Below are 27,347 nucleotides of genomic sequence, written 5' to 3' on the forward strand. Positions count from 1 at the left end.
AGATCATCAGAGCATCACCTACAGGAATTAGTATACAAGTAACAACTACTTCCTGGCCATCACTGCTTTTTCCCCTCTGTAACCGTCTCTTCAATTTCAACTAGATGGATTTCTTGCCTTGAGATATTGCTCCACAGCATAGAACAGCAGCTGTTCCAATGAGACAGTTTGGTCTGAGATCAGATCCTTGGTTTGTGGTGAGTTAATAAATTGGATTCCAAAACTCCTGAGATCATCAGTGCCTTGAACCTGCCTCCATCATTCAGTTGGATCAGGATGAAACTATGTCACGTCATACCGCTCAGTACTTTTGCCTCATGAAAGTCTAGTGACGATTCACTTTGGAAGCCCGACCAAATCTTTTCATTTGTTGTTTGACATTCCTTGTATTACTGTTGTTGTGCATGTGATTTATTTTTTGAGGTTCTGACCACGAAAATTGCAAGGACAATTCTTGCAATTGCAAAGACTGCAACAAGAAATGGTGTTGTAGCATGCTCTCCATGAAGCGGTGATCGGTCTATTACGACACGTGCCATGTGTCTCACTGGCGAGACCCCTTTCAATGCTTGAGGATTTTGTGGGACCTTGGCTGGGGTTCTGGAGAGATAGGACAGTAAGGCACTAACTGCAGCTCGAAGTTTGCAACCCCAAATTCTAGTCTGGGGCCGCGACCTGCAGTTTGGGAAGCTCTGGCTTCCAGGAACCTTTGCTGGATGTGGTAAGGGGTTAAATTGCAGGGATAAAGCACTGTGGGTGAAATGAAACACAAGAAACTCTAATAAAGGGAACACCTGCAAGGAGTGTCATTTTCCACAAAGCGGTTTATTGTCTTTTGAGTTTTTTTTTCTCCCCAGCAATGACAGGCCTCACATTATGAGCTAAAGCTGAGGTGGTTTCACCGTACATGTGTACCTGGAGGGCTTTGGCATGTGAGACGCAAAGGAAGACAGCTACGCTAAAGAGCCACTGTTGGAGGAAGAAGCTGGGTTAGGAGCTGGGGGTGGGGGCAGATGTATCTGAGGGAAGAAGATTCTCACACATTGTTCTTGCATTCCTTTTCATCATTAATTTCCATTAGGTTGCTGTAAATCAACCGAGACTTGCTGCAGGCAGTACAGCTCAAAGCTGCTTAGGAGAGGAGGTCGGGGTGGGGGAGTTGATGAAGAGGGAAATAGAATTCTATTGTGTTCATTTACCCCAGCGTGCATTCTCTGACCATTTCTGTGCTGGCAGCAAGGTCCCGGGGGAATATCAAGGGTGTGTCCTGGTGCTGGTAAGTGGGGTGCAGGGGGAATATTGCGTCTTCAACCTATCCCATCAGCCGTGCCTGCGCAGGGAATTTTGGGTTTCATTACTGGTGCCTTTCAGCTGCACACTTGCATGGTTAAAAAGCAAGTGTTTCTGTCTCCTTGTGCGACACAGAGATGGTTCTCTTCAGTGACGCGTGTCAACAACAGTAGGCAGTGTTCACCTTTTTTGTTCTTGCCTCGTAGAGTTGTACAGCACAGAAACAGACTCTTTGGTCCAACTCGTCCATGCTGACCAGATGTTCCTACTTAAATCCAGTCCCATTTGCTGGCATTTGGCCCATATCCCTCCAACTCTTTTCTATTCATGTACCCATCCAGATGCCTTTTAAATGTTAACTATACCAGCCTCCACCACTTCCTCTGGCAGCTCATTCCATACATGCAACCTGCCTCTTTGTGAAAATGTTGCCCCTTAATTCCCTTTTTAAATCTTTACCCTCTCACCTTAAACCTATGCCCTCTACCTTTGGAATCCCCTACCCTGGGATAAAGACCTACCCGAGTCTCATTTTATACAGCAGTGGTTGAGACTCCTTCACTCCAACCTACCCCAGCCCACAGCCTGAACTGGAAAGCTCATATTCTCTGGGGTCATTGAGGCCTCATGAATTTCCTCCAATTTTAGTGTGTGACACCCTGCTCTTTATTCTTATTCACTAGCTGACTTGGCTGGTGCTTACTGTGATACTAGGGCATCTGGGAGAAAATTTAAACATGCCATGTGCTTAAGATCTAGCTGGGCGTCTTCTGTCATTGCTGGTGTGATGTCACATTAGTCATGGATATGCTGTGTTTAAAGGATATACTTGGAAAAAAGACTTAGTCATGTGCACAGAGATAATGGGAACAGCAGATGCTGGAGAATCTGAGATAACAAAGTGTGGAGCTGGATGAACACAGCAGGCCAAGCAGCAACTTAGAAGCACAAACCTGCTGTGTTCATCCAGCTCCACACTTTGTTATCTCAGATTCTCCAGCATCTGCTGTTATCTCTGTCATGGGCACCGTTGGCAAGGGTAACACTAGTTTGCCTTTCTAATTTGCCCTGAAACAGAGTGGCTTGCTCGGCCATCTCAGAAGGCAGTTTGAGGTCAAGTGCACGCGGTTCAGGTAAGGATGGCAGATTTCCATCCATTAAACAACATTACTAAACCTGAAACAAAGACCGAAATTGCTGGAAAAGCGAAGCAGATCAGGCAGCAGAGATAATGGGAACTGCAGATGCTGGAGAATTCCAAGATAATAAAATGTGAGGCTGGATGAACACAGCAGGCCAAGCAGCATCTCAGGAGCACAAAAGCTGACGTTTCGGGCCTAGACCCTTCATCAGAGAGGGGGATGGGGAGAGGGAACTGGAATAAATAGGGAGAGAGGGGGAGGCGGACCGAAGATGGAGAGTAAAGAAGATAGGTGGAGAGAGTGTAGGTGGGGAGGTAGGGAGGGGATAGGTCGGTCCAGGGAAGACGGACAGGTCAAGGAGGTGGGATGAGGTTAGTAGGTAGCTGGGGGTGCGGCTTGGGGTGGGAGGAAGGGATCGGTGAGAGGAAGAACCGGTTAGGGAGGCAGAGACAGGTTGGACTGGTTTTGGGATGCAGTGGGTGGGGGGGAAGAGCTGGGCTGGTTGTGTGGTGCAGTGGGGGGAGGGGATGAACTGGGCTGGTTTAGGGATGCAGTAGGGGAAGGGGAGATTTTGAAACTGGTGAAGTCCACATTGATACCATATGGCTGCAGGGTTCCCAGGTGGAATATGAGTTGCTGTTCCTGCAACCTTCGGGTGGCATCATTGTGGCAGTGCAGGAGGCCCATGATGGACATGTCATCTAGAGAATGGGAGGGGGAGTGGAAATGGTTTGCGACTGGGAGGTGCAGTTGTTTGTTGCGAACTGAGCGGAGGTGTTCTGCAAAGAACAAAGATCAGGCAGCATCTGTGGACAGTAATCAGCGTTAACATTTCAGGTCCAGTGACCCTACTTCAGGACTGATGGCAGCTAGGGAAACGATTTTGTTTTATACAGAAGATAGTGTGGAGGTAGGGAATTAGGAATAAATGATACGTGGGGGATAGAGCCCAAAGAGAGAAAAGCCCAGTTGGACAGACAATAAAATGGATAATGATCTGGCTAGGAGGGTGAATAACTATTAACAGACACTGTTAGTGGTTAGCATGAGGTTGTGTGTAATAGCGGACTGTGTGACAATAAAGTAAGAACAAATTACTGCACGTGCTAGAATCAGTACAGAAACAACAAATGCTGGAATCACAGCAGGTTAGACAGCATCTGTGGAAAGAGAGCAAGCTAACATTTCAAGTCTAGATGACTTGACCTAGGCTTGAGATATTAGCTTGCTCTTTGTCCATGGATGCTATCTGATCCACTGTGATACGCAGCATTTGTTATTTTCAGTATGTGATAACAAGATCTGGTGTGGCGGGGTTTGGGTAAGGACGTGGGAGAGCTCCAGCCCTAAAGTTATTGAAGTGGATATTGAGTCCAGAATGCTGCGCAGTGCCCAAGTGGAAAGTGAGGCGCAGTTCTTCCAGCTTGCACTGAGCTTTGCTGGAGCACTGCAGCAAGCCCGAGACAGATGTTGGCCAGCGAACAGAGTGGTGTGTTGAAGTGACAAGCAACTGGAAGCTCAGGGTCTTTTTCTTTGTGCGCACCCTGGATGGGTCTTAGTTTCATGGGCACCATTACTGGGACTAGATTTCAATTCTGGATTTATGAATTGAATTCAAATTCCACTTCCCACCGTGGTGAGATTTGAACCCAGAGTACCAGAGCACCACGACACCAGCATCTCCCTTACCAGTTCCCTTGAACCCACTGATTGGGTAGTTTGGAGGAGAAACAGACCGCATTGCAGAAACCTTATAAATCACCAGTGTAGACACATCAGTTCAGAAAGATAAAAACAAATCAGTAATTAGACATCATAGGAGCAGGAAAGCTGACGTTTTGGGTCAAGACCCTATACGTCAGCTTTACTGCTCCTATGATGCTGCTTGGCCTGCTGTGATCCTCCAGCTCTACACCTTGTTGTCACAGATTCTCCAGCATCAGCAGTTCCTACTATCTCAGTAATTAGATGTAGTCCTTTTCGAAAAAAAAACATGACCAAGCAAGTAATGGGGCAGGGCCCTTGGAGCAGATTCTTAACTCCTTTGCCCACAACGTGCCCAGGAGGTGTGCTGCTTTGTCAACAGATTTGAGTGGGTTGCTTCTTTCTCCTGTCAGCTCCTGCTTCAATGACGGAACCTGTATCGACGGCATCAACTCGTATACCTGCCGCTGCCAACCTGGCTTCACTGGTTCCAACTGCCAGTTCGATATCAATGAGTGTGACTCCAATCCATGTCAGAATGGGGCCACCTGTGTCGACGGGCTGGGGGGTTACCGGTGCACCTGCCCTTCCGGCTACTCTGGTAACAACTGCCAGGTAAGGGTTCCCAGCGGAGCTGTGCAGCAGGGATGTTCTGCCTGCAAATTCAAAGGTTGGCACTGTCTGTTTTGTTGCCAAGAGGTTGCCCCAGGGCTGATGTAAAATCTGATATGATAGTTATGAAGAATGAAGGGGTTTCCATTTATGCAGCTTCTTTCACACCCACCACCGTCTAACATTCCAAAGCCTTTTGCAACCAATGAAGCTCCTTTGTGAAATGGAGACCCAAAATATGGCAACCAATTTATACTCAGCAAGGTCTTGCTTTTGTGGCTGTGACGCCATTACTGTTAGTGGTGCCTTCTGTGTTCAATGAGTCTAGCATTGAATTAATGAGAGGGATGATTAATTAATAGGTTTCATTGCAAGTGTTTATCCGAGAAAGCCACATGGCAAAGGATGATACTGGAGCCTATTTTCACCTGAGTTTTTTCCCGTTTATTTACAGATTTAAACATTGCCTGCAGACACCTAATTCAACCACAACTGTTTCAATAAAGAGTGTCTTAATTAGTTTATTTTTTTTTATCGACACGTTTAGACCATGAGGTGGTCATCACATGTTGGGGCTGAACTTAAACCCATACCTTCTTTAAAACTCCCCAATATTTATTTTTAAATTGTTTTTTAATCAACTTATTTAGACGTGCTAAGGCACCTCTCCAGGGCAAATGGGACTTGAGCCCAGACTTTTCAGCCCAGAGGTAGGGACACCATCACTGCATCATAAGATCCCCTTAGTGTCTCTTTGGGTATGTTCAACTGAAATCTCAATCAGTGTCCATGACCCCCCCCCCGACAATCCACATGCAGCCAATTGTAAGTCCTTATTATAGCAAAGGGCCGAATACCCTTGTTTAGTTTTTCTTGGATTTATTTGCAGGGCACGGGTGTCACTGTCATTTATTGGCTATCCCACGTGGCTGTGATGAGCCTCCACTTGACACATCTGAGTGGCTTGCTTGGCTTCTTAAGAGGGCAGGGAAAACTTGACCGTAACTGGAGATGTTCACGAAGAGTTTTAATTCCAGAATGAGCTGAATTTTTATCAGCGATTGAACCGCTTTGGGGTGCTTTTTTTTTTCAATGATATTGGCGTTCTAATTGTGGATTTCTTTAAACTGAACCCTGATCCTGAAGTAAAAACCAAAAGAACTGCGGATGCTGCAAATCAGGAGCAAAAACAAAGTTTCTGGAAAAGCTCAGCAGGGCTAGCAGCATCCGTGGAGGAGGAAACAGAGTTAGCGTTTCAGGTCCGGTGACCCTTCCTCAGAAGTTCGATAACCATTCTGAGGAAGGGTCACCGGATCCAAAGCATTAACTCTGTTTTCTCCTCCACGGATGCTGCCAGACCTGCTGAGCTTTTCCAGAAACTTTGTTTTTGCTCCTGATTTGCAGCATCCGCAGTTCTTTTGACCTCCCAACAGGCCTGTGTGCTGCAAGCCCAGTAACATGATTGTTGAAAAATTAAGAATTGTAAGTGCTGTGGCCCTGCAAGCAATTGGGCGTTACTGTAAAAACTAATGGTGTTCCTTGTTTCTTCCGCTCACCTCAGAACTTGGTGAATCTGTGTAACTGGTCACCCTGTAAAAACAGAGGCAAATGTGTGCAGCAAGGCGCCACGTACCGTTGTGAATGCCAGAGCGGATGGACAGGGCTGTACTGTGATGTGCCGGATGTATCCTGTGAGGTGGCTGCTCGTCAGAGAGGTAAGCCAAGCCCTGATTTCGGCAAATGTTGCATATAGAATGGCACTCACTAGTCATAATGTTTGAAGAAGGCACTGTTGTAACCACAGGTGTTTTGTGCCAAGAGAGAGGCTTAAGACCTAGCAGATGGTCTGTCTCTAACTCAGATTTATTTGCTTTTTTTGTTTTTTGCCAGAGGAATTTCACTGGGAGGAAGCAGAGAATATAGCTCGACCTTGGGTTCATTTGTTTTCAAAGCCATTAGTGCTGACTGAGATGTAGATGTGTAAAGCATTTTTACTTGTTAGTATTCTATTAACCTCTTCCTTTCCAGACTTGACTGTTGAGCAACTGTGTCAGCATTCTGGGATATGCATCAATACCGGCAACAGTCACCGGTGCCAGTGCATGGCTGGGTATACTGGCAGCTATTGCCAGCTGGATGTGGATGACTGCGCCTCAAACCCCTGCCGCAATGGAGCCACCTGCAGAGACTACCTGGGAAGCTATGCCTGTGAGGTGAGCTCATCTCGAGTGCTCTCGCTCTCGCTCTCTCTCACTTGCACTCACTTTGTCACTCATACACTCTTACCTGTACTCTTTCTCAAGTCATATTCTTTATCTCTCACGCTCTCTTTTTCACTCTGTCACTTACATTGTCTCTTGTGATTATTTGCTGTCATGCTGGCTCACTCTCTGTTGTACTCACATGCTGTCTCACACTAGCTCGCTCATTCCCTGGTTTGCACCCCATCTCACCGTATCCCCAGCCATTCTGTGATATTTCAAGGGGCTCTGGTACAAAGGATTTTTTTGTTAAGCCTGAGAAATCTGGGACAGAGCAAAGGGAACTTATCTGTTAGATGCACACACGTGCAAAGTTTCAAGAATGCATGACCAGACTAGGTAAATGGAGCAAAGAAGGTGTCAAAGTTTACAAATAGTTTCTACATGCTATATGGCTTACTTCTGTTCATACATTTACATACGTAGGTAAAGCAAAAGAGGGTTTGGTACAGAAGGAACAGCAGAGCAGGACTAAAGGAGGGAACAGATTGCAGTTATTTGAGATAACAAGGTGTAGACCTGGATGAATACAGCAGGCCAAGCAGCATCAGAGGACTAGGAAAGCTTGCAGTTGTTGAGCACCTTTCATGTTTCAGGGTGTCACACGGTGTTCTCCAAGCAGTCAAATATTTTCTGAAGTGCGCTTCTGCTATAATACAGAGAATGTGGTCATCAATTTGCACACAGCAAGCTCCCACAAATATCAGTATGAAAATGATGGATAATGTGCTTTGGAGATGTTGGGTAGTGGATAAATATTAGCCAGAATGCCAGAGAGAGCCCTCTCAGCTATTCAGAATCATGTCAAGGGACTATTTATGACACATGAGGACTGATACAACCTTAGGCCTCATTTGAAAGAAGGTGCTGCTGACAATGTAGCATTCTGTCCGTACTGAAGTGGCAGCTGAGACTGTGATTTTGTCTCTGGAATGGGGTTTGTAACCACAGTTTCTAACTTTTGGATAAGATCAGTGCCACTGAGGTAGGGCAAACAGCTGCTGGTGCGAAGGGCAAACACCAACATCAATTCTGTTATGAGGTGGTGACAGAAGAGGCGTGTGCTGTGTCTTCACCTTGCTCATCTGTGGTTTTCAGTAGTCCACCTAATCGTCAGATGTTGATGAAACCACCTCTTCAGCATTTGTCCCTGACTTGGGGCAGAGCTTGGTGTGATTTTAAAGAACCGCAGATGGCATGAATTTTTCTTTTATTTCTTCGGTGTATGTTAATTGCCAGCTGCCAGTTTGTATTATTGAGATGAGTTCATGTCGTGATGTGGACCCAGGTTTCTTGGTTTGTGGTTTTCTGAAGCGGTGTCTTTCGGTTTGCGTTAAGAAGCTTGGCTATTGAATTTTTAGTCGACAGATTTAAGTGGCAGTGCAGTGCCTTGACTGCTTGTTGTGGACCTGTACTTTCAGCATGTAAAAGCACAGGTGTGGGTGAGCTGCATTTCACCCACATTTTCAGAAAGGTGGTATTGTGTTTCTGCATGGAGAGCAGAGTTGAAAAATATACCAAGGACCTGTCAGAACGGGAATAAGATCATGGTCACAAATCAAGAAGCCTGAAGTTAAATCAGTGGCTTTCATTTACAAAGCTGACCAGGAGCTCCCCCTCCTGACTTGATTTGATAAGTGCAGTGCCTTACGCAAAGTTTAAGTTTCCAGCAGAATTTTATCTTTCCCCTGTTCCTGTCTGGATTGAAAGTGTCTGATCTTGGATGTGGCCGCCTTTCCAGGATTGTACTGTACGCTCTAGAAATTAGAGACTGATCTCCCTGAGACTTCTGCAAACACCTCAGCAGCAAAACACTAGAAAAACGTAGTAGCATTAAGAAAATAAAATGTGAGGCTGGATGAACACAGCAGGCCAAGCAGCATCTCAGGAGCACAAAAGCTGACGTTTCGGGCCTAGACCCTTCATCAGAGAGGGGGATGGGGGGAGTGAACTGGAATAAATAGGGAGAGAGGGGGAGGCGGACCGAAGATGGAGAGTAAAGAAGATAGGTGGAGAGAGTGTGGGTGGGGAGGTAGGGAGGGGATAGGTCAGTCCAGGGAAGACGGACAGGTCAAGGAGGTGGGATGAGGTTAGTAGGTAGCTGGGGGTGCGGCTTGGGGTGGGAGGAAGGGATGGGTGAGAGGAAGAACCGGTTAGGGAGGCAGAGACAGGTTGGACTGGTTTTGGGATGCAGTGGCTGGGGGGGAAGAGCTGGGCTGGTTGGGTGGTGCAGTGGGGGGAGGGGATGAACTGGGCTGGTTTAGGGATGCAGTAGGGGAAGGGGAGATTTTGAAACTGGTGAAGTCCACATTGATACCATATGGCTGCAGGGTTCCCAGGCGGAATATGAGTTGCTGTTCCTGCAACCTTCGGGTGGCATCATTGTGGCAGTGCAGGAGGCCCATGATGGACATGTCATCAAGAGAATGGGAGGGGGAGTGGAAATGGTTTGCGACTGGGAGGTGCAGTTGTTTGTTGCGAACTGAGCGGAGGTGTTCTGCAAAGCGGTCCCCAAGCCTCCGCTCGGTTTCCCCAATGTAGAGGAAGCCGCACCGGGTACAGTGGATGCAGTATACCACATTGGCAGATGTGCAGGTGAACCTCTGCTTAATGTGGAATGTCATCTTGGGGCCTGGGATGGGGGTGAGGGAGGAGGTGTGGGGACAAGTGTAGCATTTCCTGCGGTTGCAGGGGAAGGTGCCGGGTGTGGTGGGGTTGGAGGGCAGTGTGGAGCGAACAAGGGAGTCACGGAGAGAGTGGTCTCTCCGGAAAGCAGACATGGGAGGGGATGGAAAAATGTCTGGGGTGGTGGGGTCGGATTGTAAATGGCGGAAGTCACCCCACCACCCAAGACATTTTTCGGAACGCAGACATGGGAGGGGATGGAAAAATGTCTGGGGTGGTGGGGTCGGATTGTAAATGGCGGAAGTCACCCCACCACCCAAGACATTTTTCGGAAAGCAGACATGGGAGGGGATGGAAAAATGTCTGGGGTGGTGGGGTCGGATTGTAAATGGCGGAAGTCACCCCACCACCCAAGACATTTTTCCATCCCCTCCCCTGTCTGCTTTCCGGAGAGACCACTCTCTCCGTGACTCCCTTGTTCGCTCCACACTGCCCTCCAACCCCACCACACCCGGCACCTTCCCCTGCAACCGCAGGAAATGCTACACTTGTCCCCACACCTCCTCCCTCACCCCCATCCCAGGCCCCAAGATGACATTCCACATTAAGCAGAGGTTCACCTGCACATCTGCCAATGTGGTATACTGCATCCACTGTACCCGGTGCGGCTTCCTCTACATTGGGGAAACCGAGCGGAGGCTTGGGGACCGCTTTGCAGAACACCTCCGCTCAGTTCGCAACAAACAATTGCACCTCCCAGTCGCAAACCATTTCCACTCCCCCTCCCATTCTCTTGATGACATGTCCATCATGGGCCTCCTGCACTGCCACAATGATGCCACCCGAAGGTTGCAGGAACAGCAACTCATATTCCGCCTGGGAACCCTGCAGCCATATGGTATCAATGTGGACTTCACCAGTTTCAAAATCTCCCCTTCCCCTACTGCATCCCTAAACCAGCCCAGTTCATCCCCTCCCCCCACTGCACCACCCAACCAGCCCAGCTCTTCCCCCCCAGCCACTGCATCCCAAAACCAGTCCAACCTGTCTCTGCCTCCCTAACCGGTTCTTCCTCTCACCCATCCCTTCCTCCCACCCCAAGCCGCACCCCCAGCTACCTACTAACCTCATCCCACCTCCTTGACCTGTCCGTCTTCCCTGGACTGACCTATCCCCTCCCTACCTCCCCACCCACACTCTCTCCACCTATCTTCTTTACTCTCCATCTTCGGTCCGCCTCCCCCTCTCTCCCTATTTATTCCAGTTCACTCCCCCCATCCCCCTCTCTGATGAAGGGTCTAGGCCCGAAACGTCAGCTTTTGTGCTCCTGAGATGCTGCTTGGCCTGCTGTGTTCATCCAGCCTCACATTTTATTATCTTGGAATCTCCAGCATCTGCAGTTCCCATTATCTCAGCATTAAGAAATGTTTAGTTTATTCAATATTTCATTTATTAGATTTAAAAATATTGACATTGTGGGCTGGGGGGGCTTGAAAGAAGGGACTATTTACCTATTTTTGGACATGGGAGGACTTGGCATAAAAGCTCCATGCATCTGAATTTGCAATCTCAAGTCGCATTGAACTTACGAGGGTGCTCTCATTCTTGCACTGGGTTTGAAAATTGAAAAATTGACAAGGCTTCACTCCTAGAAATTCAGAAATTTCAGTCGTCAGGTAAAGATTAACTTGGGTATCCCTTTCTCCACTGATGATTGTTGTATCAATTCAAGCATCATTGTTTGCGTGTTGCACCATATAGGCTTAGGGAACCATTGTCATGTTATTTCAAACCCAAGTTCATAACAGTGATTGGCGGTGGGGGTGTAGAGCAGTAATCAGGTTCCTGTAAGATCAGCAAGTTAACACATTGATTTGAATCATTATTCACAACTTGGTTATAATCTAACAGATATGCCACAAAGGTTTCACTTGACGGGACCTCAATATCGATACTAGAAAGTGGCCTGTTAATCTGAGGTATGGCTGGCAGTCCACCCCAATAATGGAGTTAGACTTTGCGCTCTACAAGTGACATTGATAGTGTTCCCTGAGCCAAAGTGAGTCAAGCCCTCATTTGGCCCAATTTGCAATTAGTCACTTTGTTGCTTTGTCTCCATATACCTTACCTGCAGATGAAGATTTGGAAGGAGCTGCTCTTCATTTCATTGAGTCAGTGGTGCTGTAATCCAAAATCACAGCAGTTAGAATCAGTCATTTTAGACAGATGCTAACTGTTTGAATGTCGGTCTGAACTTAGTATGGGGATCTCCCAAGCTCCTTGGTACCCACACAGCCTGGGACAAAGAACTTGGTTAGGGATTGCCTGAGAGGCAGTGTTTTGAGGGTGAAGCTTTACATCCAGTTTTGCAGAGGGTGCAGTATGTTTCTATCTCTTCTCCTGTACCCCCCGTCTTTGTATCTTGACTAACTTTCCATTATGTCAGTCACAGCACAGTCAGAATCTGAGGTTCCAAGTGCACCTCTCAAGTCTTGAGTACATGATTATGGTTGACATTCTAGTGAGGTACTGAGGGAGGTACTGTCTTTCGGATAAGGTGCTAAACTAAATGCCATCTGCGTTCAGGTAGATTCAAATGTCCCATTGCGCTATTTCAGACCACAGCAGGGTAACTGTCTCTACTATCCTACTTAATGTATTTCCATCAAACAATCTCAATAAAACTGATTATTATGAAGTTGGCACAGGTATCATGCGGTATGCTTGACTTCTGGAAGATGAGAGCTGTCCTTCCAGGCACTGATGTCCAAAAGCAATACTGCTGCTGTCTTTATTTTATTAACGTGCATAATTTTCTGACCACACCAATGATCACAACCCTCGGTCTCCAGTGTGTTCCAGGGTACCAAGGTGTCAACTGTGAATATGAGGTAAATGAGTGCAAACTCTATCACTGTCAGAACGGAGGAACATGTATCGACCTGGTGAATGATTACAAATGTTCCTGTCCACCCGGAACTGGAGGTAATGAAATTTCCCTTAATTTTTAGATCTTGTACCAAACATACTCAGGCAGACGAACTACAGTTCTTTACAGAGGAAATAACACCACAGACGACTGAGCTCCTAGACAGCTGTCTGCGATGAGTGGCACATGACAATTGTTGAGGATCAAACCTTGGTCCAGGCCTCGAGGTGATGCACGTAGGGAAAGGAATGGTCAAAGTAAAGAAAGGAATTATACTGAATAGAGAGAGGTGTCTTTGGACCCTCGTGGGCAATGGTTGATTATGGATGTGTAGATAAACATTGTAGGTGCACAGAGGGACTGTCAGCAACTAGACAAATATAATCCACTCAGAGATCATCATGTGAATTTGTAAAGTGTGCGTAATGTCTGATGAACCTGGTTGAATATCGAGAGGAATACAACGAAAATAATATGAGAGGCATTCACAGATGTTACTTGGAAGGCATTCTATTTGGTTCCAAACAGAGACTGATCAACTGGAATTGAAAGAAGCTGGTATACCTAGACAAGGAATTGATGAGCAGGTCAAAGCCAGAGTATAGGAACAATGGGTCTAATTCACACCTGAAGAATAAAGTTAATTGGTTTGGTGTTTCACCATATTCTCTGGAGCTAGCAGGGCACCCTAGGTGAAGGGCTCTTGCAGACCTCGAAACTTGAGGCAACACAGCCTTTTATTTGCAAAAAGAAATTACAGCGGACACACGAAACCTGACTGGTCAAAACCTTCAGCTGATAAAGTTGTGGACTTTGAACAAGGGAATAGGGTTAAGTCAGAAAGGGGTGAGAAGGCAAGCACAGAAAATATAAAAACAGCGGTATTTATTTATTTCCAAAACGATGTGCTCCGTGTTTGCAGGCATTCTGTGCGAAATAAACAACGATGATTGTGAACCCAATATTGATCCATACACTGGGGAGCACAAGTGTCTCAATGGTGGGCAATGCGTTGATAAAGTTGGTGGCTACAGCTGCATCTGCCCGCCGGGCTTCATTGGAGAGCGCTGTGAAGGGGATGTTAACGAGTGTCTGTCCAACCCATGTGATCGCAAGGGCAGCCTTGACTGTGTGCAGTTAACCAACGATTACCTGTGCAAATGCCGACCTGGTTTCACAGGTGAGTCACAAAGCAATCCTTCTGGTTTTCGTCCTTGCCGAGTGTTCTCAGTTTGCTCACCAGTGCGTCTCCAGGCATGCCTTTCAAGTGACCACTCCTTGGGTTTTTGAAGCGCGGGGCTGTGTTGGGCCGGTCAATCGCAGAAAGCATGGCATGATGGTATTCTCGCTGGAGTAGTAATTTAGACCCTCGGGCTGTTGCTGTGAGGACACGAGCTCGAATCCCATCATGACAAGCTGGTAAAATTTTAATTCAAACAAAGTCTGCAGTTAAAAATAAACCAGCCTAATGGGTAACCATGTGACACTGTCAGTCGTTCTTTTAAAAAAAACTCACCTGGTTCGCTGATGTCCCTCAGAGATGGAATTTTGCCATCCTTACCCAGCCTGCCATGTGACCCACCAAATCCACAGCAATGTGGTTGACTGTTAATGCTGTCTGACCAATTCAGGGTGGGCAAATAATTCTGTCCTAGCCAGTAATTAAGAAAAGCTTAAAAATGCATGGCATCTTCAGTGTTTGTCCCAAATACTTTCCACCTCAACGAGGATGATTTAGGAGCTGCAACACTGCCTTACTTTTAAGGAGGCGATACAACAAATCCAGTTGTGCCACTGCACTAGAAGCTGTCGTTGTAGAGTCCACCAGTTCGACCCAGCTCTGGAGTTTTTGTGGCTTTGTAGTTTTGTTCTGCGATGCCTCGAGCAGCAAGGCTACTTCTCCTGTCTCTCAACCTGCTCCCTATCAGCCAGCATCGGACTTATCATTGTTAGATGGTGAAGTTAACTGGAGCAGTAAACACAACTGCGGCTGGTTGGTGCTCAGTGATCAAGAACAGACTTTATGATTTCTTAATTTGACATTTTTCAATCAGCGAAGGGAATTAGTACCAGTTAGTTGACCACAATTCAAGGATTGAGTTTTCACCAATACTACTGGAGTCTTCGAAGGAGACAGTTCAAATGGTTCTCCAAAACAGTTGGATGAGAGAGAATACTGTGTTGAGAAAATTTAATAATATTTGATGAACTTGTTAGGCCTAAGGATCTTGCATTGTACGGCAAGATTCTGGTGTTCTTGCTTGCGTCATTATGGAAACAATCCTGCATTGATTCAAGAATGTCATCTTCGTTTATTTTAACCGTGAAGAATGTTTGGAGAAGATCCAACTTCCTGTCTGCAGATCATTCAAATTGGTACCATGATGTGTTTCTGATTGATCTTAAGATCCATGCCTATGACTAAGTATGTTTGAGGACGGTCGTTCAATCCAGCATCTGCATAGCTATAGAACCACTTACCACCACCACCCCCCCACCGCACTCTTTAAAGACAGAGGAAGATTATGGAATCCCTATAGTGTGCAAACAGGCCATTTGGTTCAGCGAGTCTACAATGACCCTCCAACAAGCATCCCCCTTGACCCACCCTCATCCCTGTGACCCTGCATTCCCTATGGCTAAAAAACCTGCCCTACACATCCCTGGACACCACGGGGCAGTTTAGAATGGCCAGTCCCCCTAATGTACACACCTTTGGACAATGGGAAAGAATCCGAGCACCAGGAGGAAACCCACGCAGACGCAGAGGGGGATATGTGCAGACTACACACAGAGTCTAAGGGTGAAATTGAACCTGGGTCCCTGGCACTGTGAGACAATTTGAGACATGGGCGTGCGTTTCAGACCTTGCAGCTAAGGGCACAGTCACTATTGTTGGATGGAGGGGTACACAAGAGGCCTGGCTTGGAGGAACACGATTCTTGAAAGATGGTAATGCTGGAGAAGTTTGCAGAGAAAGGGACCTGCTAATCTGCAACTCTGAACTGCCCCATCTCACCCCAGCTGTGGCATTATAGACATGTGCAATGTGTTATTCATAAGAATGGTGTATCACTGTAACAATGAACAGCCATGAAAGGCAGTTCTTTGTTTCTGTCAATACTCGATTTTCTTAAACAAGCTCCCAGCTGTTTCAACCTACACTAATTGTTTTTCATGGATTTATTAACCAAAGGGATAGAGCTTTTATTTTTCTTTTGGTCAGCTTAGTATGCAGATATGTGTTGTATCTTGTAATAGAAAAATGTAACACAATTTTTTCAGGTTGTGACCAAAGTGTCATTCTACCTCCCCACATGAAAGACAGTGCCGTCATCAAAACAAACAGTGTCATAAATCAAAATTGCATGGACAGCACCTCACCCAATGCTCACCCTGCTTAATGCAGGAACTGACAAGGATGTTTTATTGTTCCATCAATAAAGCAAGCCTCTGATCTCTTGCAGGTCATCGCTGTGAGACCATTGTTGACCTCTGCCTTTCTCAACCCTGCCAGAATGGAGGGACCTGCATGTTTGCTGTAAACACTCCACTTGGTTATACCTGCCAGTGCAGACCCGTAAGTACCACAAAGTTCTTCCCTCTGCTCTGTGCATGTGAAGGTCTGCCAATTGTTTTGAAATCCTGTCACTTTCTGTTTTGAACAACAGCCTTTTGATGCACTGAGTACCACACAATCCCAGTCCCTATCCGGTGGTTGTTTTGGGCCCCCGGGCAAGTGCTTATGAAACCAGACACACTATTGTTCCTTGAGAGATAATGGGAACTGCAGATGCTGGAGAATTCCAAGATAATAAAATGTGAGGCTGGATGAACACAGCAGGCCAAGCAGCATCTCAGGAGCACAAAAGCTGATGTTTCGGGCCTAGACCCTTCATCAGAGAGGGGGATGGGGAGAGGGAACTGGAATAAATAGGGAGAGAGGGGGAGGCGGACCAAAGATGGAGAGTAAAGAAGATAGGTGGAGAGAGTGTAGGCGGGGAGGTAGGGAGGGGATAGGTCAGTTCAGGGAAGACGGACAGGTCAAGGAGGTGGGATGAGGTTAGTAGGTAGATGGGGGTGCGGCTTGGGGTGGGAGGAAGGGATGGGTGAGAGGAAGAACCGGTTAGGGAGGCAGAGACAGGTTGGACTGGTTTTGGGATGCAGTGGGTGGGGGGGGAAGAGCTGGGCTGGTTGTGTGGTGCAGTGGGGGGAGGGGACGAATTGGGCTGGTTTAGGGATGCAGTAGGGGAAGGGGAGATTTTGAAACTGGTGAAGTCCACATTGATACCATTAGGCTGCAAGGTTCCCAGGCGGAATATGAGTTGCTGTTCCTGCAACCTTGGGGTGGCATCATTGTGGCACTGCAGGAGGCCCATGATGGACATGTCATCTAAAGAATGGGAGGGGGAGTGGAAATGGTTTGCGACTAGGAGGTGCAGTTGTTTGTTGCGAACTGAGCGGAGGTGTTCTGCAAAGCGGTCTCCAAGCCTCCGCTTGGTTTCCCCAATGTAGAGGAAGCCGCACCGGGTACAGTGGATGCAGTATACCACATTGGCAGATGTGCAGGTGAACCTCTGCTTAATGTGGAATGTCATCTTGGGGCCTGGGATAGGGGTGAGGGAGGAGGTGTGGGGGCAAGTGTAGCATTTCCTGCGGTTGCAGGGGAAGGTGCCGGGTGTGGTGGGGTTGGAGGGCAGTGTGGAGCGAACAAGGGACTCACGGAACAACTATTGTTCCTTCACTGTCTGCATGTGTCAATGATGGTTGACGTGTGTTTGATTTAAACTGTTTAATTCTGCAGGGTGACATGGTAGGGACAGTGGATACAAGGGTCACCAGACCCGAAACGTTAACTCTGTTTTCTCCGCAGATGCTGCCAGACCTGCTGAGCTTTTCCAGCAATGATATTTATACAGTGGATACAAGGCACTTGGCAAAGACTTGTTAGATGATGTTCCAAGTGCTGTCTCAGGATATGCTTGCATTTTTAACTGCATTATACACAGTCTTGATGAAGTTCTAACTATCCAACTTGCAAATAACTTTTTTAGTTTCTATATATCGTATAAGAAACCTTCCCCCTCCTCCCCATTTTGCTGAAGGAAGTGTTGGGTGGTTTCTTATACGATGGTTCACAATAACAAGAAATTTTTTTCTCCACTCTTCCACTCTCATTTAGGGTAAGAGTAGGAAAGGCCCCAGTGGAAACTCTGTTTCCCAGCAATTTTGATTGCTACCCCCTGAATCCTGCTGAAACCTGTAAGGAGTCCAAGGTTCAGAGCACACAAACTCCCTGCAGAGGAAAGCCATTGGGGTGATTTCTTCCCCATTTTTCCAAGGGCGCATTACCTTTTGTCTCTTCCTACACTCCACCCACCCGTCACGTCATAGTAAGATAATAAAATGTGAGGCTGGATGAACACAGCAGGCCAAGCAGCATCTCAGGAGCACAAAAGCTGACGTTTCGGGCCTAGACCCTTCATCAGCGTCACGTCATAGTCTCCAGTTGTTTAATGTTAAACAAGGCTTTTCACCTCTGCCAACTTGATGGTGCACCTATCGACTTTTTTTTTAATCATGTAGTTTTCTCATTATCTAATTTGAACTCAGTTTAGTTTTCCATAATTGCCTGAATCTGCCTTTGTCCAAGTCTTGGATGTTGCTGTTAGGTTAGCCTCCTTTTGAGGACCAAGAAGCCCATATTTCTGTCATTGAACGTCTGAACTGTCCCCAGTTACAAATGCTACCTGTGTGGCTTGATTGCTAAAACCAAGCCGCTCATCTGTTCTCTCATGCCAGTGAGAACCCTGCGTGCACTTGTTTTCATCCCCCAGTGTTTCATGAGTGGGCACCTGGACTTAGCTGATTGGCTGCGAACAGTTGCCTGCGTGACCAGGGCATGCTGCCACTTAGCAGTCAGAGGGGAAGGAGTAATCGTGCCACATAATCCTTATACCCGACGTTAATTCTCTCCGCAGGGTGTGGTGGGAGCACGTTGCGAATACACCAACTACACCTGCGGGCAGGTGTTGTGCCAAAAGGGTGGGACTTGTTCCATGACCCCGCAGGGCCCCAGGTGCCAATGTTTGAATGGAGTCAGAGGCTCAGAATGCTGGCTGCCCACCTGCTCTGCCAAGCTGTGCCACAATGGCGGGACCTGCCTCCCAAAGTCCACGCTGCCGTTCTTCAGCTGCCAGTGCCCCCCGCAGTACCGGGGGCTGAAATGCACCGAGCTGGCGAGGAAGAGCTGTCGGCTGCCGCTGTGCAAGGAGAAGGCCGGGGACCGAGTCTGCCACCAAGAGTGCAACAACCACGAGTGTGAGTGGGACGGTGGCGACTGCTCACTCACCTTGAAACCTTGGGAGAACTGCACCGAGAGCCTGCAATGCTGGAATTACTTCAACAACAACAAGTGTGACGAGGCCTGCAACACTCCAGAGTGTCTGTTTGACAACTTTGACTGCCAATCCACTCCGAAAACCTGCAAGTATGTTCAAATTCTGCGCCGCAGCCCAGGGCTCTTTCTCTCTGGGTAGCTGTCTGATGTTAGGTTGAAATATGTAGATAGTTTGGGTAAGGAAGAGGATTTATCTTTTAAGCAGTGCAATTTACATTCTCAGAGCACACCAGAGTACTTTGCAGCCAATGAAACGCAGAGACCTTGCAGAAAGGAAAAGGATCACTAAGTCTGATTGGCAAGTCACAAGGCTTATGCAACACATGAGATTCCTTGACTGCAGCCCCCCACCCCCAGAAAAAAGACGAGGTTAACTTTCTGTTTCTTTCTCCCACAACCACTTAGCTAGCTTCCACACAAATCCAGCCACACCAACTGAACTTGTAATGTAGGCAATATGACAGTCAATTTGTACAGAGCAAACTCCCACAAGGAGCAGTGTAAGAATTACCACCTCATTTAGTGATGTTGGTGAGGGATATATGTTGGGTAGGTAGGATATTTTTTTCAAAATAGCCATTATGAACTTTTTATGCCCCAAGAGGGCAAATGGGCTCTTGGTAAAGCATTCATCTGAAAAGTGGCACCTCTGACAGTGCAGACCTCCCTCAGTACTGCTGCAGAATTTCGACCAAGATTTTGTCAGCAAGTCCCTGGAATGGGACTTGAACCGGTGGCCTTCTGCCTCGGCGGCAGGAATTCTACTCACCGAACCCATAGCTTCATGTTTACTTTTAAATACTGTCTATATTTCAGCTGATGAGTGTTACTGTCTTTGTGCTCCTCTGCCGAGTGCGTAGAACAAAAAGCTGTAGCTGTGTGGGTTTTCGTAGAGACTTTCATGCCTGTGAATGCTGGAATTGGGCAAGATTGATTTTTGAAGCTTGATGTCTAACCTATCCCCCTTTTGATCCACGCAGTCCATTTTATGAGAAGTACTGTGCTGACCACTATCAAGATGGACGATGCGACCAGGGCTGTAATACAGACGAGTGCGGCTGGGACGGCCTAGATTGTGTTGGCAACCTGCCGGAGCGACTGGCCAAGGGGACGCTGGTGCTGGTTGTTCTCCTGCCACCAGAGGAGCTTCTCAAGGATGCTGTAAACTTCCTTCGAAGGCTTGGGGCTCTGCTGCATACTGTAGTGAGATTCAAGAAGAATGAAAATGGGGAACCAATGATCCTCCCTTACTACAGCCAAGGCTCCAGGATGAAGAGGTTTATCAGGAAAGTGAGAGAGCTTGAGCGAGAAGTTATTGGGTAAGAATTTCTGAGTCTGTGTAAGCTTTATTGCTTGGTGTACGAGTTTCGGACGTAGGGGAGGGGTTTTCTGAAATGCACCGTGGTCGTGCTGTTCCAGTGTGCAGCGGGCTAATTCTCAGTTAATGGGCAGTATGAGTAGTTAAAGCAGTAGGAAATGCAGCCTCACAATTTACATTGCTGCTGCCCTGCACCTGACTACACTGTGCAGTAGCTACCAACTTCTGGAATAAAAAGGGAAGAAGTTTTTTTTTAAATGTAAGAGTTGTGCCAAAAAAAAACTGAAAAGTAGTCAATAGAAATGGTTTTGTTGAAGATTACTGAGGAAGGAGAAGGGTAAACCAGAAATCAAGTTCTGAGGTTTGGTCACTGGACCCGAAACATTTACTCTGATTTCTCTCCACAGATGCTACCAGATCAGCTGAGCTTTTCCAGCAATGTCTATTTGTGTTTCTGATTTCCAGTATCCACAGTTCTTTTGGTTTTTATTGACTGTAGTTAGTCTAATGTCAGTTGTGGACAAACCATTTAACTCCTTAATCCTTAATTGCATTGGTGAATACTTCACTGAGCACCAGATAATGAAGGACGGTTTTATCCGTTGAAGGCAAGTTTTGCGAACTTAGATGAGTGTTCTTACAGCTAAAGGGGATACCACAAAAAAAAAGAATTTTCAGAAGACATTTAGTCAGGTTATCTCTTCGGAAACATATTATGCAAATTCCTGTGTATCATACAGGAATGAAGCTGCATGATTGACTTAACACCTATCGCCCAGATTGGAAAAATGGTGGACCCCAAGACTCAATGCTGAGTTCTTTTGTTCTGTGAATACATTGTTTAAACTTGAACAGCAGCACACAATGTTTAAAAGCACCAACAAATCAGAATTAGGGGCTTGACAAAGGGAATAGGTACATTGTAAGAATAAACAGATACAGGCTACTAGACTAGGTGGGATTGTGGCTCACAAGGAAGAGGTATCAGAAATTCTACAGTGTGGAGATAGATAAGTCCTCTCGGCCGGATGGGATTTATCCTAGGATCCTCTGGGAAGCCAGGGATGAGATTGCCGAGCCTTTGGCATTGATCTTTAACTCGTCATTGTCTACAGGAATAGTGCCAGACGACTGGAGGATAGCAAATGTGGTTCCCCTGTTCAAGAAGGGGAGTAGAGACAACCCTGGTAATTATAGACCAGTGAGCCTTACCCCAGTTGTTGGTAAAGTGTTGGAAAAGGTTATAAGGGATAGGATTTATAATCATCCAGAAAAGAATAAATTGATTAGGGATAGTCAGCACGCTTTTGTGAAGGGAAGGTTGTGCCTCTCAAACCTTATTGAGTTCTTTGAGAAGGTGACCAAACAGGTAGATGAGAGTAAACCAGTTGATGTGGTGTATATGGATTTCAGCAAGGCGTTCGATAAGGTTCCCGACTGTAAGCTATTGTACAAAATGCGGAGGAATGGAATTGTGGGAGATATAGCAATTTGGATCGGAAATTGGCTTGCTGAAAGAAGACAGAGGGTGGTTGTTGATGGGAAATGTTCATCCTGGAGACCAGTTACTAGTGGTGTACCGCAAGGGTCGGTGTTGGGTCCACTGCTGTTTGTCATTTTCATAAATGGCCTGGATGAGGACGCGGAAGGATACGTTAGTAAATTTGCAGGCGACATTAAGGTCAGTGGAGTTGTGGATAGTGACGAAGGATGCTGTAGGTTGCAGAGAGACATAGATAAGCTGCAGAGCTGGGCTGAGAGGTGGCAAATGGAGTTTAATGCAGACAAGTGTGAGGTGATGCACTTTGGTAGGAGTAACCAGAAGGCAAAGTACAGGGCTAATGGTAAGATTCTTGGTAGTGTAGATGAGCAGAGAGATCTCGGTGTCCATGTACACAGATCCTTGAAAGTTGCCACCCAGGTTGACAGGGCTGTTAAGAAGGCATACAGTGTTTTAGCTTTTATTAATAGAGGGATCGAGTTCCGGAACCAAGAGGTTATGGTGAAGCTGTACAGAACTCTGGTGCGGCCGCACTTGGAGTATTGTGTACAGTTCTGGTCACCGCATTATAAGAAGGATGTGGAAGCTTTGGAAAGGGTGCAGAGGAGATTTACTAGGACGTTGCCTGGTATGGAGGGAAGGTCTTACGAGGAAAGGCTGAGGGACTTGAGGCTGTTTTTCATTAGAGAGAAGAAGGTTGAGAGGTGACTTAATTGAAACATATAAAATAATCAGAGGGTTAGATAGGGTGGATAGGGAGAGCCTTTTTCCAAGAATGGTGATGGCGAGCATGAGGGGGCATAGCTTTAAATTGAGGGGTGAAAGATATAGGACAGATGTCAGAGGTAGTTTCTTTAGTCAGAGAGTAGAAAGGGAATGGAACGCTTTGCCTGCAACGGTAGTAGATTTGCCAACTTTAGGTACATTTAAGTCGTCATTGGATAAGCGTATGGACGTACATGGAATAGTGTGGGTTAGATGGGCTTGAGATCAGTATGACAGGTCGGCACAACATCGAGGGCCAAAGGGCCTGTACTGTGCTGTACTGTTCTATGTTCTAATTTAATTGGCGTTTTTCAATAGGATATAATGCTGAAGTAGTTGGAACCTACCACAGTAAATAATGGTGGGAAAAATATGAGTCAGTAAATCACAAATGTTTATTAACATTTTGGGTTTAATAAATAGGGGCATGGAGTGTGAAAGTTGAGGTAATGGTTATGTTACAGCTGAAGCATTGAGAGATATCCAAATATAAATAGCACAGAGAAACTGTACAGAAAGAATTGTTGGGATAATACAGAGGTTGTGAAACAATGGCAATGGAAACAGTTTGGACTTTTTATGTCTGTTCCTCTAGTGAAGAGGCGTCTAACCTCAAATTTAAGCTTTTTCTTTAAATTACATTGGGTTTTGTCTAAGTCAATATGGCAAAGCTAATTTTCTGCCTGTTTGCAATGAGAAGATACAGAAACAGATATGGAAAAGCTCAGCGGGTCTGCTGCAGGGAAATCAGAGTTAACCTTTTCAGTACGGTGACCCTTCCTCAGAACTTACTCCTGGAACATTAACACTGATTTCTCTCCAGCAGACCTGCTGAGCTTTTCCAGCAATTTCTGCTTTGGTTTCAGATTGACAGGGCCGCAGTCCTTTCAGATTTTTATTTGGGATGAGAAGATGTTTGTGTCACAGATAATGGAAAGAGTGGTTAGCAGAATTCATTCTCTTCTAAGGTAGGGCATTTGGAGTGTAGGATGCTTTGTCAAAGACAGTAATTAAAGCATTTTTCGAAGGATTGTGGATAAAATTAAGAGGCAGGGTAAGATGCAGCAAAGATACTTGTCACAGACACAAACGGGTTGAGCGATTGTAAACCCGTTCCAATTTTATTTTTGACCTTGGCATTTATGACTCTTTCTTGTTTTTCACACCACAGTTCTGAAGTCTGCTTGGAGATTGACAATCGTCAGTGTTTTCAAACATCTGAAGATTGCTTCCCGTCAACCGACAGTGCTGCTGCCTTCATTGCTGCCCAGTCCAGCAAGGGCCACCTGCCTTACCCAATTAAGTCTGTTGAAAGTAAGTGTGGCCTAGTTACCAAACATGGAAAGTTAACCGCTTGCCCCCCCAAAAAAAACTTGCAGCGAAACGCATTTCAGGAAATGCTGAGACTTCAACCATTGCCATTTGCCAATTTGTGGGAACACTTATTGAACTAGAATTAAAAATTAGCTGTGGTTGTGCTTTATAATAAATATTTTCACCACCTCCACTTCCCAACGGTATGTAAAGTTTCTGAGAGTACGGGTGCTCTTCGAGGTTTATACGTCTTGGTAAGAGGTGGTAAGGCAGCATTCATTACCCACCTTTGTTGCACTGAAATAATGCAATGTCACCGCATGATGTGGGATTGAAAGAAGTATGGTCCTAGACCAGCTTTACAATGTTGTTTTTCAATCTGAGATGATAATCTGATAAATCTGTCTGTTCTTCGCTCTCAGTTGAACTTCCAATCTTGCAGGATGGATGAGGCGGTGAGCCACACGCTGCAGTACACCCATCATTAGTCACACCTTAACTGAGACCCAGGTGGAGCTACACACAAGTACAAACGTACCATTGTTTTACATTCAAGCCCTTTATATTCAAATCAATCTCATAAAATCAAAACTAAACAGCCTGACACCATAGACTTAACAGAGGAGACATACGTTTGTGCCTCATTACAATTTTCTCTATTGATCATCACTTTTGTAAGCCAATGAAGAATTGTCACTGTACATCAGTTGTCATCAATACTCAGTAGATGTTGCAAATTCTTCTCCTCGAGCCCTGGCTTTTGCTGTTACCATACTGATCTGTACTGTTATAGCCAAATGAGCCACACAGTGCAGAAGAAAGCCATTTGGTGCATCATTCCCATTTTAAAAGAGCTATCCAATTCGTCCCATTTCTAAAGAAGGATCCTGACCAGAAACACAAACTTTCCTGCTCTTCTGGTGCCACCTGGCCTGCTGTGTTCCTCCATCTCCACACTGTTATCCAAGACCCACTTCTCACTTCTTTTTCCATGGCTCTGTCATTTTTTTTCCCCCCCTTAAAGTATTATCCAATTCCCTCTTTGGAAATTGGTATTGAACCTGCTCCTATCACCCTTTCTGACAGGATATTCTGTTGTAAAAGGTATTTGGCCTGCAAAAGTTAACTCAGAGGCTTTGATATTTCCATCTCCACTGAGATGTAAATATCTGTGTCTGGGGAGGAACGAGTTGGTCTACCTTAGTTCCAAGTTGGTCAGTCCTACACTCAACAGCCATGTAAGATAGGCCTAGATACTTTCTCTTGGGAGATATCAATGTTGCCTTGCCTAGGGTTCATGTAATTAACCAAACTTAAGCGAATGTAGCCTGCTATCTAACTGTTATGCAATAAACTACTACTTGATGCTGAGCTATGTGCCTTCTTTGTTGAAGATGTACCACTGGTTAATCCTTCACCACCACATACTAATGAATCCATCGAATACTATTACAAGAACAGTCGGTGGCAGCAAGTCTACTCAAAGGGAGATCCTCTCACTGCCAGCTGCGGATATCATTTATAATACGTTCCATTGATAGGTGGTTCAGATCATTACAACCTGTGGCTGAGGAGAAGTTCTTGGCTTTTTTTTTGGCAATTACCTCAAAGCTCTGTCCTCTAGCTACTGACCCTAATTCCAGTGGAAATAATCTGTCTCTGTCTCTTAATATTCTCTAAATATTCTCTACCAAAAAGCATTGTGACTTTGAGCATATTTATTCAGTCTGCATTTAACTTACTCTGTTTAGACAAGACTTACCCAGCTTTTCCATTCTCTCTTTAGGTCCCTCGACCTCAGTACTATCTACGTCAATTTCCTTTGCAGGTCTCTCTCCACTTAGTTTGATAAAATAAATGAACTTCCTGGTTGCAAAACGTTGGAAATTGCTTTGTGTTTATATAACTGCCATGTAGATTACTGCTTGACATTTTGGAGGGCAATAATGACCTCTAATTAGAAACATTGCTGCCTCTCATAATAAAAAAATACTGTAATGAAGTAAAATTGATTGCTAATCTCCATTAATTTGTAGAAACAGCAGCGGGTTGTGTTGACAATTTTGATGCAATACTCATATGAAGTGCCTTTTATTAAAGACAATTTGACACCAAGCCACGCGATGAAATTAGGCCCGGTAACTAAAAGCCTGCTCAAAAACATTCTAAAAGGTCTGCCTATGAGAGAGAGAAAGAAAGAGAGAAATATTTCGGGAAGAAAGTCAAGAGCTCGGGGTATAGGCAGCTGGAGTTGGAGTTACCAATGTCATAGCAAATAAATTAAGGATATTCGAGAAGCCAGAGTTGGAGCTTCACCAACATTTTGAAGGGATGTAGGACTGGGTCAGGTAGTAAAGACATGGAGGGGCAAGGCATCAGGGAATTTGAAAACAATGGAATTTAAAAATCTTGGTGTCGCTTACCTGGGAGCAATGGCATGTCAGAATTGGTATGAGTTGGATATCAGCGGCAAAGTTTGGATGATCTCTAAGTTATGCTTTGTGGGAAATTAATGGTGGACAGAGAATGCTGGGAGGGCAGTCAGGAGTGTGTTGGTACAGTCAAATCTAGAGATCAACAAATGGATGAAGAATTAGGACGTGCCGAGGCAGGAATGGAAATAAGTGATCTTAATAGTAGCATGAATATGCTGTCAGATATGACACTGACGTTGCAAATGGTCTTCTTGCCAGGGAGAAGAATGGCATTGATGGTTGATGATTTAGTTAGAAGAAATTCCTGCCATTCAGTATCAGATGTTAGATGAGCAGTCTTAACCATTTCGAGATGGTGGAGAGATTGAGCGGGATGGAGGTAAGGTGAAACTCTGTGTTGTCAGAGTATCTATGGAACCTGATACTGTGTTAAAGAGCAGCACATAAAAGAGAAATTGGAAGAGACCAACAATAGATCCTTGGACTAATGACGTAGGAGCAGGAAAAGCACCATTGCAGAGTTTCTCTGACTGAACTGGATAGATAAGAGTGGAACCAGTTATAGACAGTACTGGCTGACAGTGGAGAGGCATTGCAGTAGAATACTGTGTCAACCATGCCAAAGGCTGCTGATAATTTGAGAAGAACATTGATAGGATGCTGAAGAAACCAGCTGGGCAAAGATTTTCAGACCTGCAACTTGATATTCTTTCTAGGCACCGTAGATTAGCAATATAAAGTATAGCATAACTTTAATAAATAGGACCTGACTACTAATCGAGCACACTGATGTTTGTGTGTCGTGCTGCAGGAATAAATGTGCAAACAATAAATGAAACCCTAGCATTATATGAGATTGACTAGGAGTGTCACTTCCGAGCGTTAGTTGAAGTGGAGCTATCAGCAAGTTGTCTCTGGCAAGACCAAGAAAATAACAGTCAGTAAACTACCAAAGTCGGCATTAGCTAAAGATTTTGAGTTCAACAGGTAGCCCACAAGGTGGAAGGTGCATGCTTGTTAATTTTGCTGCTAATGTGCATAAATTGCAAAC

The 27,347-nt window shown here is 45.7% G+C and overlaps 1 protein-coding gene across 2 annotated transcripts in view; it reads left to right on the forward strand.

Moving 5' to 3' along the window:
* The window catches only part of LOC125456541 (neurogenic locus notch homolog protein 2-like), a 166,649-nt gene that overhangs the window by 117,445 nt on the left and 21,857 nt on the right, over positions 1–27,347 (forward strand). For both annotated transcript variants that reach the window (XM_059647728.1, XM_048539747.2), the window contains exons 19-27: positions 4,550–4,751; positions 6,310–6,463; positions 6,777–6,961; positions 12,487–12,619; positions 13,486–13,743; positions 16,031–16,143; positions 18,545–19,053; positions 19,944–20,282; positions 23,719–23,861. In XM_059647728.1, coding sequence (XP_059503711.1) covers positions 4,550–4,751; positions 6,310–6,463; positions 6,777–6,961; positions 12,487–12,619; positions 13,486–13,743; positions 16,031–16,143; positions 18,545–19,053; positions 19,944–20,282; positions 23,719–23,861 — 2,036 coding nt within the window. The remainder of the gene's footprint in view (positions 1–4,549; positions 4,752–6,309; positions 6,464–6,776; positions 6,962–12,486; positions 12,620–13,485; positions 13,744–16,030; positions 16,144–18,544; positions 19,054–19,943; positions 20,283–23,718; positions 23,862–27,347) is intronic.

Source organism: Stegostoma tigrinum, chromosome 8, assembly GCF_030684315.1.
Source record: "Stegostoma tigrinum isolate sSteTig4 chromosome 8, sSteTig4.hap1, whole genome shotgun sequence".
In the NCBI taxonomy this organism is placed as follows: Eukaryota; Metazoa; Chordata; class Chondrichthyes; order Orectolobiformes; family Stegostomatidae; genus Stegostoma; species Stegostoma tigrinum.